We start from the raw sequence: 13,238 nt of genomic DNA, 5'->3' as shown, positions 1-13,238 counted from the left end.
TAATAAGACTTTCTTTTATTCTGTTTCGTCTGAGAGTCAAGCAATTAGACACACAGTATTGGAGGTCAGTTTGAATGAATCACTATGTAGAAAAAAGTGATTACACCTTTGCCCAGACAGGAAAGCACCTATATTAGTGTACGACTATACTGGCATACCACTGTATTTGTTATAAAAAAGTGATGATGGACGGCCAACAGATACAAATGTTGGACCTGATCATTTTTATTTGTGACAAGACTAAGTAGACGCAAGAGCTCACTGTATTTAAACAAAAATCTGCACAGAACAATTTGAATTTTAATTGCCGCCCACTTGTATTAAATATCATGGCCGGTAGAAACAGACATTTTTGATTGGAGGAGCTCAGGGGACGCTAAGGTCTTCAATGGAAGTACACACTTAACATGTTAATTTAGAGCCTTTTAACCCTCTCAGGCTCAAATTAAGTTTTAGTAACAGGAAAAATCTGATATTTGGGGAAAATTATCATATGGGGTAGTAATATACAATCCTGACTTTTTTTTGAGAGAAATCTTCACATGCAATGCACTCTGGGATGTTGCAAATTTGCAACATTGGCCCGGTGTGGTAAATTAACACAAGACTGAATATGATAGTAACACTAAATTTATTTGTATACCACTTTTCAAAACAATGTTTCAAAGTGCTTTACAGTGGCAGAACAACAGTCAAAGCAACTTGGTATATATAACTTTTTCGTGTGATACTCCAAGAAACTTTTTTTTTTCTTTTGTATAGCACAAAAGTAATTTGCACTTCAGGCAGGCCATTTGTGTGTAACCATTCTTGTACAGTCTGCATTGTCCACATTTATCAGCAAGGATGAGAAAATGATTGAATCTGTATAGTCTGATGACATCCCATGGCGCAATCATCCTTCGAAGTGGAGGTGGAGGTGGGGCAGCTTGATGGGGTTCTGGAGCATCTTCCAATGATGGTTGTCCTCTTTTTCTGCTGTTCAAGTCAGCCTGGTTTCCAACTTGGATGAGGGCATCTACAACTTGTGCACGGAAGTCAAGAAGCGGAATATACTTCTCCTGCTTCTGCATGAGATGACGGTGGTAGACGTCCCATGACTGTTGCAATTGGGTTGTATCGTGTTGCCACCTGCCAGTACAGGCGGTACAATGGCATACGTACTACGGTCATCAAGATGTGTAAACCAATGACTTGGGACAGGGAACCATTACTCCATTTCAGATGGGGCTGTTTTGAGTTCCGGCCCATTCTTCATAACTGCATACAGGTTAGATTGGTGAAAAATAATGTTCGAACACGGATTTGTCCATGAAAATACCAGGGTATTGGTGATCAAAATACCACTTTGGACTTGGTATTTCGTCTGGTGGAGGTGAGAACGAAGGTCCTTGGAATGAAGAGTCTATGTCAGCTGCTGGGGGGTTCCTCTGCCTCCAAGAAAAATCTTTGTTTACTGGAGCTGGGCCTGGCTGAGGTTTATCGTCATCTGGTAACTCAGTGTCACTGTCTGCATGTACGTTATGAATTTCAATATCAAGGTGGTTGGGATTAGCTCTTGCTATTGCTGCCAGTGGGTCATCATCATCATGGTCAGACTCGTATACTTCAGGAGCAAAATCTGGATCGCCAATTTTCGTCTGAATTGGATTCTGTGTCAGATAAGGCCCCACGTAGAAGGCAAACTCAGTGGCTTCCCTGACTGAAAATCTTCATCGGCCTGCCATAACGCACTGCAAATCCTGCAAAAAGAGTATTCTGTAAGATTGTTTGCCAAAAAAAGCTCAAACAAAGAACTATACTATTAAATGTGCCATGGAATTTAGGCTACATCAGTTTTCCTCATTGCACAGTCAAATGAACAACATATATGCCATTGCTTTTGATCAAATCTGCTTCTGATAGTTTGTAAATTCACTCAAAATTATTTCATTTTCCATAGGATATACCCTCAATGACACCTCAAAGTAACAAGTAAACAATGGTGATAGGAAAATAACTCTAGTATAAACTGTTGCTCAAAATATGGGCAAACTAGTCGATAAAGCATGTGGCAGCCATTGGTACCTGTCCGGGAATATGTTGCAAATCTACAACGTTGAAATAGAGCTGCCCCTGGGAAAAAACCTGGAAGACATAAAATCTACTAATTGGCATGCACTGCATCTATATTTATTCATAATTTATCTTATGCATTTTTGGTTTCAAAATAATGGAAGTTGGTAGTGATACTTACATGAAATTGATGCCTAGAAAATCCGTTTCAGTAAAACCATGCAGACAGACATGTTGGAAGAGAGACAGTGCTGACATCTGGTGAGCAATTGGGAAACTGTTTGTTGCTAATGCACAACTAAGTCCTGCAGTGCAACTTCTGAGTAAAAAAGGCTCAAAAAATATAGATGTGGAGTAATTAGGTAATTGGCAATTAGTGGTTGCAAATTTGCAACGCCTGCCTGGAGAGGGTTAAGAATGAAGTATATCCCCTACCCCCTACCACGTTTGCTTCGCTGTTTTAATATGGAATTCGTTTTTATTAGAGTCTCATTTTTAGTCAAGATTGGATGTAAGTATGAAATTGTGGCAAAAAACTTATAGGGAGCTATAGGGGCGCATTGACCATTCTAAGGGAGGCCGGCGCTCCCTCAAAACCCCCCCTCTGACGCCGCCCTCGAGTAGAAACCCAGTTTGCATATCGACTGTAAAGACGTGACTCTGAGGTGCATCATGTTCCCAAACTGAACACCTGACATATGGTATTTACTTTGTGCTCGTGAGTGACGGAGCCTATGTCACAATGGAGCTTCTTTGATCAGTCTCACGGGCCGCTTCAAAGCCCTCCTCCTTTCAAGAGAAGCTCGAGAGTTGACAATTTGAAAACCAGAAACTGAGGCAATGAAGCGACAACAACATCTCAACAAGCCAGACATCTGTAGGGGACATGTTGGATTTGAAAGAGAAAACTTCAGTTGCACTTTCCACATCGTATATCATCATATAATCACTTGTGTACAGTCCAGGCAAAGAATTAGTGCAGCGATACAGACAAGTAGCAAAGCCTTCACCAGTAAAAAAAATAAAATAAAAGTGATTAAATATGGAGTAAACAAAGCAGACCTATTCTACAAAATTGACTTTTCTGAGCTTTTAGCCATGTTATACTTGTTTCCTCTTCTCTTTCACCCTCTTGAAGTTGTTTTTGCCGTGATTTGTGCATGCTTAAGCAATTTTCAAGACGCCATATTGCCGATCAACCCCCATTTTCATCGCCACTGGCATACGCCCACTGCTCCCTACTTATTTCCTAATCGATGATACGGGTAAGATTCGTCAGCATCGCGTAACAAGTTTGGTACAAATGAAAAAAAATAAAAATATCCGCTACTCACTAGGGTGATCTGCAGGATGTCAGTGGACTTGTTTCTTTTATTAAGTCTTTTTTGATGAATATTATGATTTAAAATGTGCAAATTTTAACGTAATGATCCACACGTGTTGTAGATTAGAACTATATAGCGGACACAAGCACATATGTTTTCTTGACCAGTATAGTGTAGATATTTCTTTACTATTTGGCTTTATGTGGCAATAAATAATGCAACAATGGACGATTTGTTGTTAGCAGCAGTGTCACATCTAGAAGACTTTACATGTTCTGCCTATGTCTGCATGGCCTAGTTGAAATAACATGTAATTATATTGGACTTAGTAATTACAGGATGTTACACAATACAATATATCAAGTGTTGTTCAAAGTAACTGTGCAAGTGTGTGTCCCTGAGCCCTAGATTAATTACATATAAAGACGGAGAGGGGAAGGGAGGGATTCTTTGAAGCTCTCAGGCCATTTAAGTACAGTGCTTTTGAAATGAGACTGAAGCTGCACCTCACCTCACTTTGTCCAGTTTTAAAAAATACTCCAAACTTGTCTGATTGACCTTGGTGTGGTTTGATATCAAATTCAACTCTAAATGAATGAAATAATAGCCCGTTAAAGAGGGGTCGAATGAGGCTCTTATCCTCAGAAATTGCAGCCAGCAAGAGACAGAAACTTAAAACTGAAATCATTGTGTTTAATAAGTGGATATTTTATTCTTTTTGTAATGTATCTTGACATCAACATGACTCACTGTGGTTGCAACATTTAAAGAACGTCAAATCCTGACAAACACACTTTAATATAATTTTTGAATTTACATCAGTAATTTCGTTTCTAAAATATGCCTCAGAGTACTACTTGTTTTGCTGTTTTTTCTTAAACCTTGAATAAATGTACCTGAAATACAAGGCTGTAGTCTTAATACTTTTTTTTTTTTAATGGGGAATTGTCCATAAAACATATAATGAAAACGTATATTTCTGTAATGTTTAAATGGATAATTTGTAGGACTGTAGGTCTTTAGTTGTTTAGTTGATTAATCGGTTGATGTTGACCAGAATTTATATTTGTCAACTAATTATTGGCCAATTATTTTGCTCCAAATGAGCTCAAATTTCACATGCCACATCCAGACACATGGGTTTTCATAAAACATCCATGTTTTCTCCAAATTCCACGCCGTTTGCCTATACGCCGAATAACGCCTTCATTTCCTATTTCTTTGATTTCCGCTCACAGACACATGGATCAGCCTAAAGAGCTCAAATTCTAATCACTGATGCAGAATAAAAACTGTGAATAGAGAACCATAATGAGCAGGTGGCCAGTGACCTCTATAGCGGCCTCTACAGTACAGTTAAAAGACACATGAAACTTGATTGGCATGAAACTTGGGGAGATATTTGTGGACCTCAAAAGGGGCAAAAAGTCAAATACACCATACCTGTCTTATGCACGAGGTTGCCGGTGCAAAGCCACAGACCCTTACCCTAAAATGGTAATTCAACTAGCCATTGACATACACGGTACAAGTCTACTTATAGAGTGATCATAGTGATAGCGTGCGCAGAAATTCGTACATGATAATGGCATGGCTTTTTACTGCAGATGTCTTTTCAGATGTGGCACTTAACCTTTTCACGGGTTCTTGTTGCATTTCCTGTAATTGGCCCTTTCCGCAGTTTCTTCTGATGATTGGCGCTCGCTACTCACGCAGTTCTTCCCATTTCTCAAAGAGGCTTGTAAATTTAAATCCAGTATGGCCGACTTCCTGTCCATCACAGGGCAGTGTTTCAATTCATTTTTATGCTCGTCTCACTGTGCTCCATCACTGCTCTGATTTTTGTGAGTGTATTCCAAAGTTAACCAGCCTCCTCTCCCATAAGGGTCAAATTTTCGGCGGTCGCACGGGGGGCGAGGGCCACCATCGCCGCTTGCGGCTTTAATTATGTTTAGATTTATATGAGACAGCAGCAGAATGTATGGCATGAGGAGTATAATCTAACTTTTTACATATAAATACATTTTTTTCTATTACTTTTTTGTAGAAATAGTTTTGCACGAACTCCCGTTTCATTTGGGTCAGATACATAGAAATACATCAGTCACATCCCTGTTTTAGTCAACAAATCAATCAGCAGGACATGTCTTTTGTCTATATCTCAATTTGCCAATATGTTGGGCCGATGTTTGCTTATTATTATTTGATTTTGGCCAACCTGCTGCGTAAAAAATACACATAAATCTCCATTTGAACACTTGAATGCAAACAGATAACAAAACCTGACTACACAGCTCTATTATAAGTGTGTGGTACAAAAGGGCTGTGGGTGAAATTGTAATAAATTTAACATTCAAAGTTTAGGCAAAATCCTTTTTTTTTTAAGTAGAACATTGAAATAATATGAACTATAACAAGTCTTACGTACGTTGATTCAGTGTTAGCAGTGTTGTTGTCCATAGCCAATCCCCAGTCACGTTGCTTTAAGCATTTACCAGTAGTAAATGAGTAAATTGTTTGTTTTTCCCTTGTAAGCACTCAAATGTACCACAGGCTGCAGAAGAATTCCCACCCACTCAGCTTAGACTTTAGGAAAGCTTGAAATCCTTGAAAAGTGTGTAAAGGGCTGGCAGAGACAGAGAGGATGAACCAGGGGCAGGGAGACTGTGGAGGAGGAGGCAGCAAACGTGTTGTGTGTAGTAACTATGTCATGGTCTATTTATTCGCAACAACTGAAGTTTCTCTGTTCAACCCAAAGAGGACACTACACTCTTATGTTCAAGACAAGTCATGAACAGAAATGAATCAACATTAACAAACATCTCAAGCGTAATTAAAAAAACAAAACAAAACACATAACAACATAACAAAGCATTTACAAGTGTGTGTCTTTGCTGGTCTAATCAAGAAGTTGAATGAAGTTTTTAGTTTAAAGGTGCACTACTTGGTACCTTTTTGCATTGATGGACATTGTACTGCTTTGTTTATTGATTTATCTTTATTTATACAGGGGAACCCAATTAGATAAGTCCATATAAAACATTAAAAACAGGTCCAGGTGTGAGTATAAAAGTTCATCCCCAGATTATTAAACTGTGATTGTGTCACCAACGTATTCAATTTTACTTTTCCTTGGAGTGTATTCCATTTTTGTGCAGCAAAACAGCTAAAAGCACTATTTCCCGTCTCAGTTTTGGTGCGGCTCGTCCTTTTCCTTATGCAGTCATGTGATCTGGTATTAAATGTCCAACAGGTGAAGTGTTTTGGCATTTTTTGGTCTCTTATAGATACATTTCATACAGTGATGTTCTCTAATAAACAGTGACGGCCAACCCACTTTTCCATAATAAGACCAGGCCAGAAGGGTCTGCACAATGACATATTTATCTCTATGGAGACCAGACAAAGCAATAACATCACTATGGAGACAAGCCGGTGGTGGACCTTCAATGAAAAATTACATAGCGTACCTTTAACAACTAGAATCACAGGTTTACATAGGAAATTTGCTAATCTACTCCAATTATAGAACATTATCCATAAGAATCTGGAGGCAAAATGTACTTTTAAATTATTTTCTAGCGCCAACTCTCCACTACAGCTACACTACCCTGTTATTCATTCTGTATTAACCCACCAGACCATTTCTCTACACAGGGAAATGATGACAAGGAGAGAGGCTATCATTTGTTCCCGCTCCACAGCTGGTGCGCAGTGGTCGAGTGCCTTGCTCAAGGACAAAACGTGGCCCTAAATATTCCCCTTCTGAATCCAAAACGCTCCCCAGTGCGCACTATTTCAAAATGATTACACAGCAGCGTTCAAAATACTTCATGTTTGCGACGCCTTGCATAAATCTGCTCCCACCCGCCGCGTGATACGTTTTATACAAATCAATTAGAGGTTTCTGGGGTAAGCAAGTGCACGGATCTTTATTTTGCCTCAGTCTTAAGAGCCATTTTCGTGATTATATTGAAAATCTAATATTGGACCCTGCACCCCCGCTCATTCTGTTAAAAAAACAACATTAAGGGCTTTCCGCTACGCAAACGCTGCCACCTGTTAATTAAAAGTGAAATGTGAGTATCCCCATGGCGAAGACTGGAGGACATCAAATGACCTATTCTACTGAGGGAGAGTCAGCTCTGGGGAAATTGTGATGTTGAGCCAAAATCACATAGGAAAAAAAAATTCACCATTAATTTCACATGACATCGCAACATTATAGAATCCCTGTGGTTTAAAACTGAGCTGCAGGACAGGTACAAATTCTATGTTAGAATTCCCTGTTTAACTGTCAGATTGCAGATTTGTTGACCTAGTTTATGGTATCTCTGTAATTACATAGACTGTATAAAGAACACTATGGGCTCTAGCGTTGGGTTCCAGCCAAATGAAGCTCATCGTGGCTAGCAGTTATAGCGGCGAATTTGGAGCCGAATTCCACATATGCAATTTCGACCATGGGTATCATATCAACCATAGAGCTAATCTGGAGCGAGGCTGTTGAAGGTAACGCCCCTTCCTGCCTGCACTGCTGATTTAGCACAGGGCAGGCACTTAGCAACACTGTCAATCAAACCTGTTGCTAACGCTTGCGGGAGTGACCTCAGAACATACCGGAAAGAAGGTGCCTGATTTGTTTGTTTTTAATGTTCATATCTTGATTTAAGGACACAATAGTGAAATAAAAACACCAGGATCATGTAGAGCGGGTTAATACGAACATTTACAACATTGTATACAGTCTACCCGCGCAAAACAAAAGCTGGCACGAAGTTCAATGTATTCTCTGTGTAGTCATAAGCTCAACATTTCCGAGTTCGTAGAGCCAATCCCTAACAAGAAATAAGTTTCCTATAGACTTATATATTTCCCTGCGCTCCATCTGAAATTACAACATGACCACCTTCTGGAACGTGAACACAACCAATTACTACAGAGGTCTGAACCAGATCACACACAGAGCCCTATAGTGACATGGGTAGTGTGAGTAGCTTGAGTTTTATGCATTGGTCTTTGCTGCACACATAGAGGTTTCTTGGCTCGACTCCGACACACAGGCAAATGGTGGTTTTGATCCAATTGGACAAATAGAAGTTTCACTTTGAGCAGGAGCCTTTTGGTGGTTTCAGGCCATTATCAGAACATTTGCCGCTCCACTTTACCAAAGTACTTTTTCAACAGAATGTCTTTGTGCCTGAACTCTGCTTTTTATGACCAGAAAATTACCTAAATAACCTTTTATTTTGCTATGGTGATTTTATCCACTTCTTTCAGGCAGGTTTGAGCTCAGAATTATGTACACCTTATGGATCGAAAATTATTTGTCAATTGTTTATGGCACTTTGGAATGATATGAGCCTGGTGTCCCTCAGGGGTCAATCTTAGACCCACTGCATTTTATGATTAACTGTATTATATAGTATTACTAATTAAGTAATGATAATACGCAAAAAAAAGTGTAAAAAGCGCATTTGGGCTATCTGCTTCTATTTGCATCTTTTTGGTGGGTGTATTTTCTTTTTAAATAAAACAATGAATGTCTATGTACTTCAAAAATGACCACCTTATACATTAATCTAAAGCAAATCCCTTATAAATAAACAATGCAACACTGTTTGGTTATTAGAGATGGGTATTGTGAAGGATTTATTGATATTAGTCTTATTGATCGTGGAAAAGGCATGCCTGTGAATGCGAGCGGACTCATGACATCCTGAGTTATTAACATGAGTTATGCAGTACACAGGGCTCCAGATTTACCCTATGGCATCTCAGTGTACAGACGCTGCAGATACACAAATCACCCATAACATTACAACACTCTGACAGCCATCACCATCTGGCTCATGTCAAACCTGCTTAAATCCTTACCCATTTTTCTTTCTTCTTTCTAGAGTTGGGTAATATATCAAAACATTTCCAAGCTCCTCCATTACCACACACCCACCCGCGCTCTCAGATCAGCTGACGCCAACCTCCTGTCTCCCCTCATCAGGACTAAACATAAAGACCTGAGGGGACAGGGCCTTCTCTGCCGCTGCCTCCACCCTCTGGAACTCTCTGCCTAAACACATCAGAGACTCATCCACACTCACCTCCTTCAAAAAAGCCCTGAACACTCACCTGGTCAAAACTGCCTTCAAATAACAGCATCTCTGCATTTTTTTAGGTTTTTTTTTTTCATTTGTGTTTTGTATGAGTATTAGTAGTAGTAGTAGTAGTAGTAGCAGCAGCAGCAGCAGCAGCAGCAGTAGTAGCAGTAGTAGTAGTAGTAGCAGTAGTAGTAGTAGTAGTAGTAGTAGTAGCAGTAGCAGTAGCAGTAGCAGCAGCAGCAGTAGTAGCAGTAGTAGTAGCAGTAGTAGCAGTAGTAGTAGTAGCAGTAGTAGTAGTAGCAGCAGTAGTAGTAGCAGCAGTAGCAGCAGCAGTAGTAGCAGTAGTAGTAGTTGTAGTAGCAGTAGCAGCAGCAGCAGTAGTAGCAGTAGTAGCAGTAGTAGTAGTAGTAGCAGTAGTAGTAGCAGTAGCAGTAGCAGTAGCAGTAGCAGTAGTAGCAGTAGCAGTAGCAGCAGTAGCAGTAGTAGTAGTAGTAGTAGTAGCAGTAGCAGTAGCAGTAGTAGCAGTAGCAGTAGCAGTAGCAGTAGTAGTAGTAGTAGTAGTAGTAGTAGTAGTAGTAGTAGTAGTAGTAGTAGTAGTAGTAGTAGCAGCAGCAGCAGTAGCAGTAGTAGTAGTAGTAGCAGTAGAAGTAGTAGTAGCAGTAGCAGCAGTAGTAGTAGTAGCAGTAGCGGTAGTAGCAGTAGTAGTAGTAGCAGTAGCAGTAGCAGTAGCAGTAGTAGTAGTAGTAGTAGTAGTAGTAGTAGTAGTAGTAATAGTTGTAGCAGTATTAGTAGTTTATCAAAAAGGGGTATTTCCGTCTCTTTTCCTGTTACAGTCTATTCACTTATTGTGCAATACTCAAAACTCCACCATGACTATCTCCAGGGAGCAGGCAAGTCCATGCCAATTTACAGGTTAGATCTGTGGAGAGGCAACCCCACTCACATTAAGAATGCATGCCATGAAGACAGCTGCTGGTGGTTAGCTTTCCTCCACAAAAGTTACACAGTGTGCCTTTATTTGAGAGCATTTTGGGCAGTTTGCTAAGCATCAACTGATTTTATTTTATTTTTTATCTGGCTAATCAAAGAGATAATTGAGATTTGACTCACTCTTAACTACCCCAAAGGTCGATGAAAGTTCTCCGCCGCCTATCAGAGTCGTGCTACATGTATTTTTATTTGATTATGATTTCATGTTACACGTCAGCTCAAGCCTCCGTTACTCTGATGCGCTCTGATGAAACTCTCCCTGACTTTTCCTTGCACAATAGTCGTCTCTGCTGTAAGCTTGGGTAACCATAGAGTGATGTCGGGAGTGTATCGGGGCTGAAGGCACTTTGGCTCTGCTTGAACTTCAAAAACTTGTATATTCCTCCGGAGACGAGAGAAAACAGGAGCGGCGCAGGAGCAGAGACTACAGAGGCGATGAGGAGGAGGAAGATGAGAGCGACACGAGGAAGACAAAAGAAAGAAGCACTAGGAGTGACAGGACACAAAATGAAAGACATGACGGCAGATGAGAGTACGGCGAAGGTTGTAGCGAACATGTGAGATTGTGAAGTTTAACTGATATCAACAGGCTCCCATTGATGTGTAGTGATAACTGAAGGAGTGAATATGACGGGTTAGACTACTATTCTCCTAAAACGTAATTTAAAATACCCCCCAAAAAAATCCTAGTTGCCTCGTTTTTTGTGCTTATTATTACGGGCAGCAGATAGGACATACATAGAGGCAGGGTGTGAGTATCATAGCAACCAAAGAGCCAATCAGGAGCGAGATTGTTGAAGGTAACGCCCCTTCCTTAGCAACGCTGTCAATCGAACCTGTTGTTAACACTACCGGGAGCAGCCTCGGACAAAGAACGCGCCTGATTTGTCTGTTATTAATGTTTGTATCTTGACTTATGGATGCAAGAGCGAAAAAAAACAACATAAAAACAGGCTCATGTAGGGCGGGTTATTATGAACATTTTAAGACCAAAATGAAGATGCTGTCTGCAGTAGTTACAGAGAGAGAGGTGACAGTTTTTCAATGTAAAGTGAATTGGAGCCAGGGTTGATGAAGCTGAAAACGCGCACATGATCACTTCCTGTTTGCTAGCACGTTAGCTACGTCCATTTATATATGTAGTTAATGGGAGAGCCTGTGCGGTGGCGAGCTGGTTTGTGCGCAGCGCGGGTGGTGACAGATGTGCGTGTGGGAGCGACAACAGTATTATAAGACTGTGGTCACGATCAACAGTTGACTGAACAAAGTCTGAGCTTCAAATTAAGTGTTGAAATTGAGACAGTCTGTACCTGGTCATTAGTTTTATCCCCCCGCCAAGAAAAAAGCAGAGCAGAGAGAGCTATCGGAAAAACAGAAGCAGAGGGAGGGACCGGCAAAGCAGAGGGGACGGAAATCACCCCCCACCAAACCTGCATTTCATAGAGGAATTTCATATCTGTTACCTAGCAACCATAATGTTAACAAGGATCAAAATGAAACCAAGAAGCAGAAATATCCAAAAGATGCAAACATTATTGGCTGATATAATGGTGTGGCGCCATCTGAAACCAATAGTTAGGATTAGTCTAATAACAAAATATAGCAGCACATTTATTTTGTTAAATGAAGGTGAACTCAATGACACATTTAGAGGCAATTTCCTGTATTTTTCTATTTACTTCTCAGCTTTTTTTCCACTTAACTGATGTAATACTATGATAAACATTTACCACATACAAAAACACCAAACTAAGTCATAATTAGATAAACATAAAAACCTGTTATAAGCACTCTAACCAATGGAACAATAAAACAACCATACAATAACTTAGATTATATTATAAAATGGACACATGCCAAGAGTAGGGATGATATTCTGATCACAATATAATCAAAAGAACTATGTAGTAATGATAATTGTGAGTTTGTGTGTTTCAATGTACACTAAAAAGTGTATGGCCGTTTCTGTCGCTTTGTACCTTCACGTTATCATTTTGAAAGTTTCATTTCATAAAGCTGCTCACAAAATGGAGGTACTGTGATCTTTTGGATAATATGCATGAAAGTGAATTCAGGATTTCACTGTTGTTTTTTCAGGGGTATCAATAATGGCAATCTTCTGGCACAAAGGGTATCACCAAAGTCGGATATTGCCGTTCCTAGCCTAGATAAGAATAGCTACTTTCAATAAAAAAACGAAACACATTTAGATCTTGTTCTAATATCTCGCTGGAGTTTCATTACGTAAAAAAGCGAGACGTTACCCCTATCTCTGAGGTGACAGAGCCTTTTCCGAGGGAGCGTCCAGACTACGGAGCAGCCTCTTTCTGCCTGTCAGATCCTCTCAGTCTTTAGCGCAGTTTAAGACTAGACTCAAAACCCACCTTTTCTCCCTGGCATTTAATACTAGCTAGTATTTTTTCCTGTGTATATCTGTATATTTGGTTGTTGTTGTTTGTTTGTTTTTTTACTTTTATGTGAAGCATTTTGGTCCACTGACTTTGTTTTAAACTATATAAATAAACCTGAACCGAATTGAACCTCACAATGACAAATATAGCGTCCACACCCACACCAAGGGCTTTCAAGTTTAAAGATAAATTAAATGATTACGCAAAAAAATCTTCTTTCTCTTTATCGTTGTTTATCGAGTTAGTATCTCAGAATGACAAAGAAGATGCTGCATTCCCGCTCAGTGTTGCGTAATACTGGCTGCCCTATTCCATCACTGAAATTTACTCATTAATCACATAAGCTAAATAAGGACTGA

At 39.8% G+C, this 13,238-nt stretch overlaps 2 protein-coding genes across 2 annotated transcripts in view; one reads left to right on the top strand and one right to left on the bottom strand.

The window, feature by feature from the left end:
• The window catches only part of LOC117387666 (protocadherin-15-like), a 199,864-nt gene extending 198,348 nt beyond the window's left edge, over nt 1–1,516 (bottom strand). Inside the window, exons 1-2 of the mRNA XM_055229827.1 lie at nt 1,458–1,516; nt 806–1,131 (exon numbers count right to left, since the gene is read on the bottom strand). Of these exons, the coding sequence (XP_055085802.1) occupies nt 806–1,131; nt 1,458–1,516 (385 nt within the window). The remainder of the gene's footprint in view (nt 1–805; nt 1,132–1,457) is intronic.
• A 6,261-nt stretch (nt 1,517–7,777) lies between these two features.
• Nucleotides 7,778–9,998, top strand: LOC117387664 (putative uncharacterized protein DDB_G0271974; the record flags this gene model as incomplete). The annotated part of the gene is made up of 2 exons (XM_033985204.1): nt 7,778–7,831; nt 9,930–9,998. Coding segments are annotated over 2 exons (123 nt in total), but the record flags the coding sequence as incomplete, so codon positions are not given.
• Nucleotides 9,999–13,238: the final 3,240 nt, after the last annotated feature.

This window comes from Periophthalmus magnuspinnatus, chromosome 19 (genome assembly GCF_009829125.3).
Source record: "Periophthalmus magnuspinnatus isolate fPerMag1 chromosome 19, fPerMag1.2.pri, whole genome shotgun sequence".
Classification (NCBI taxonomy): Eukaryota; Metazoa; Chordata; class Actinopteri; order Gobiiformes; family Gobiidae; genus Periophthalmus; species Periophthalmus magnuspinnatus.
This window is presented reverse-complemented; position numbering and strand designations above follow the sequence as displayed.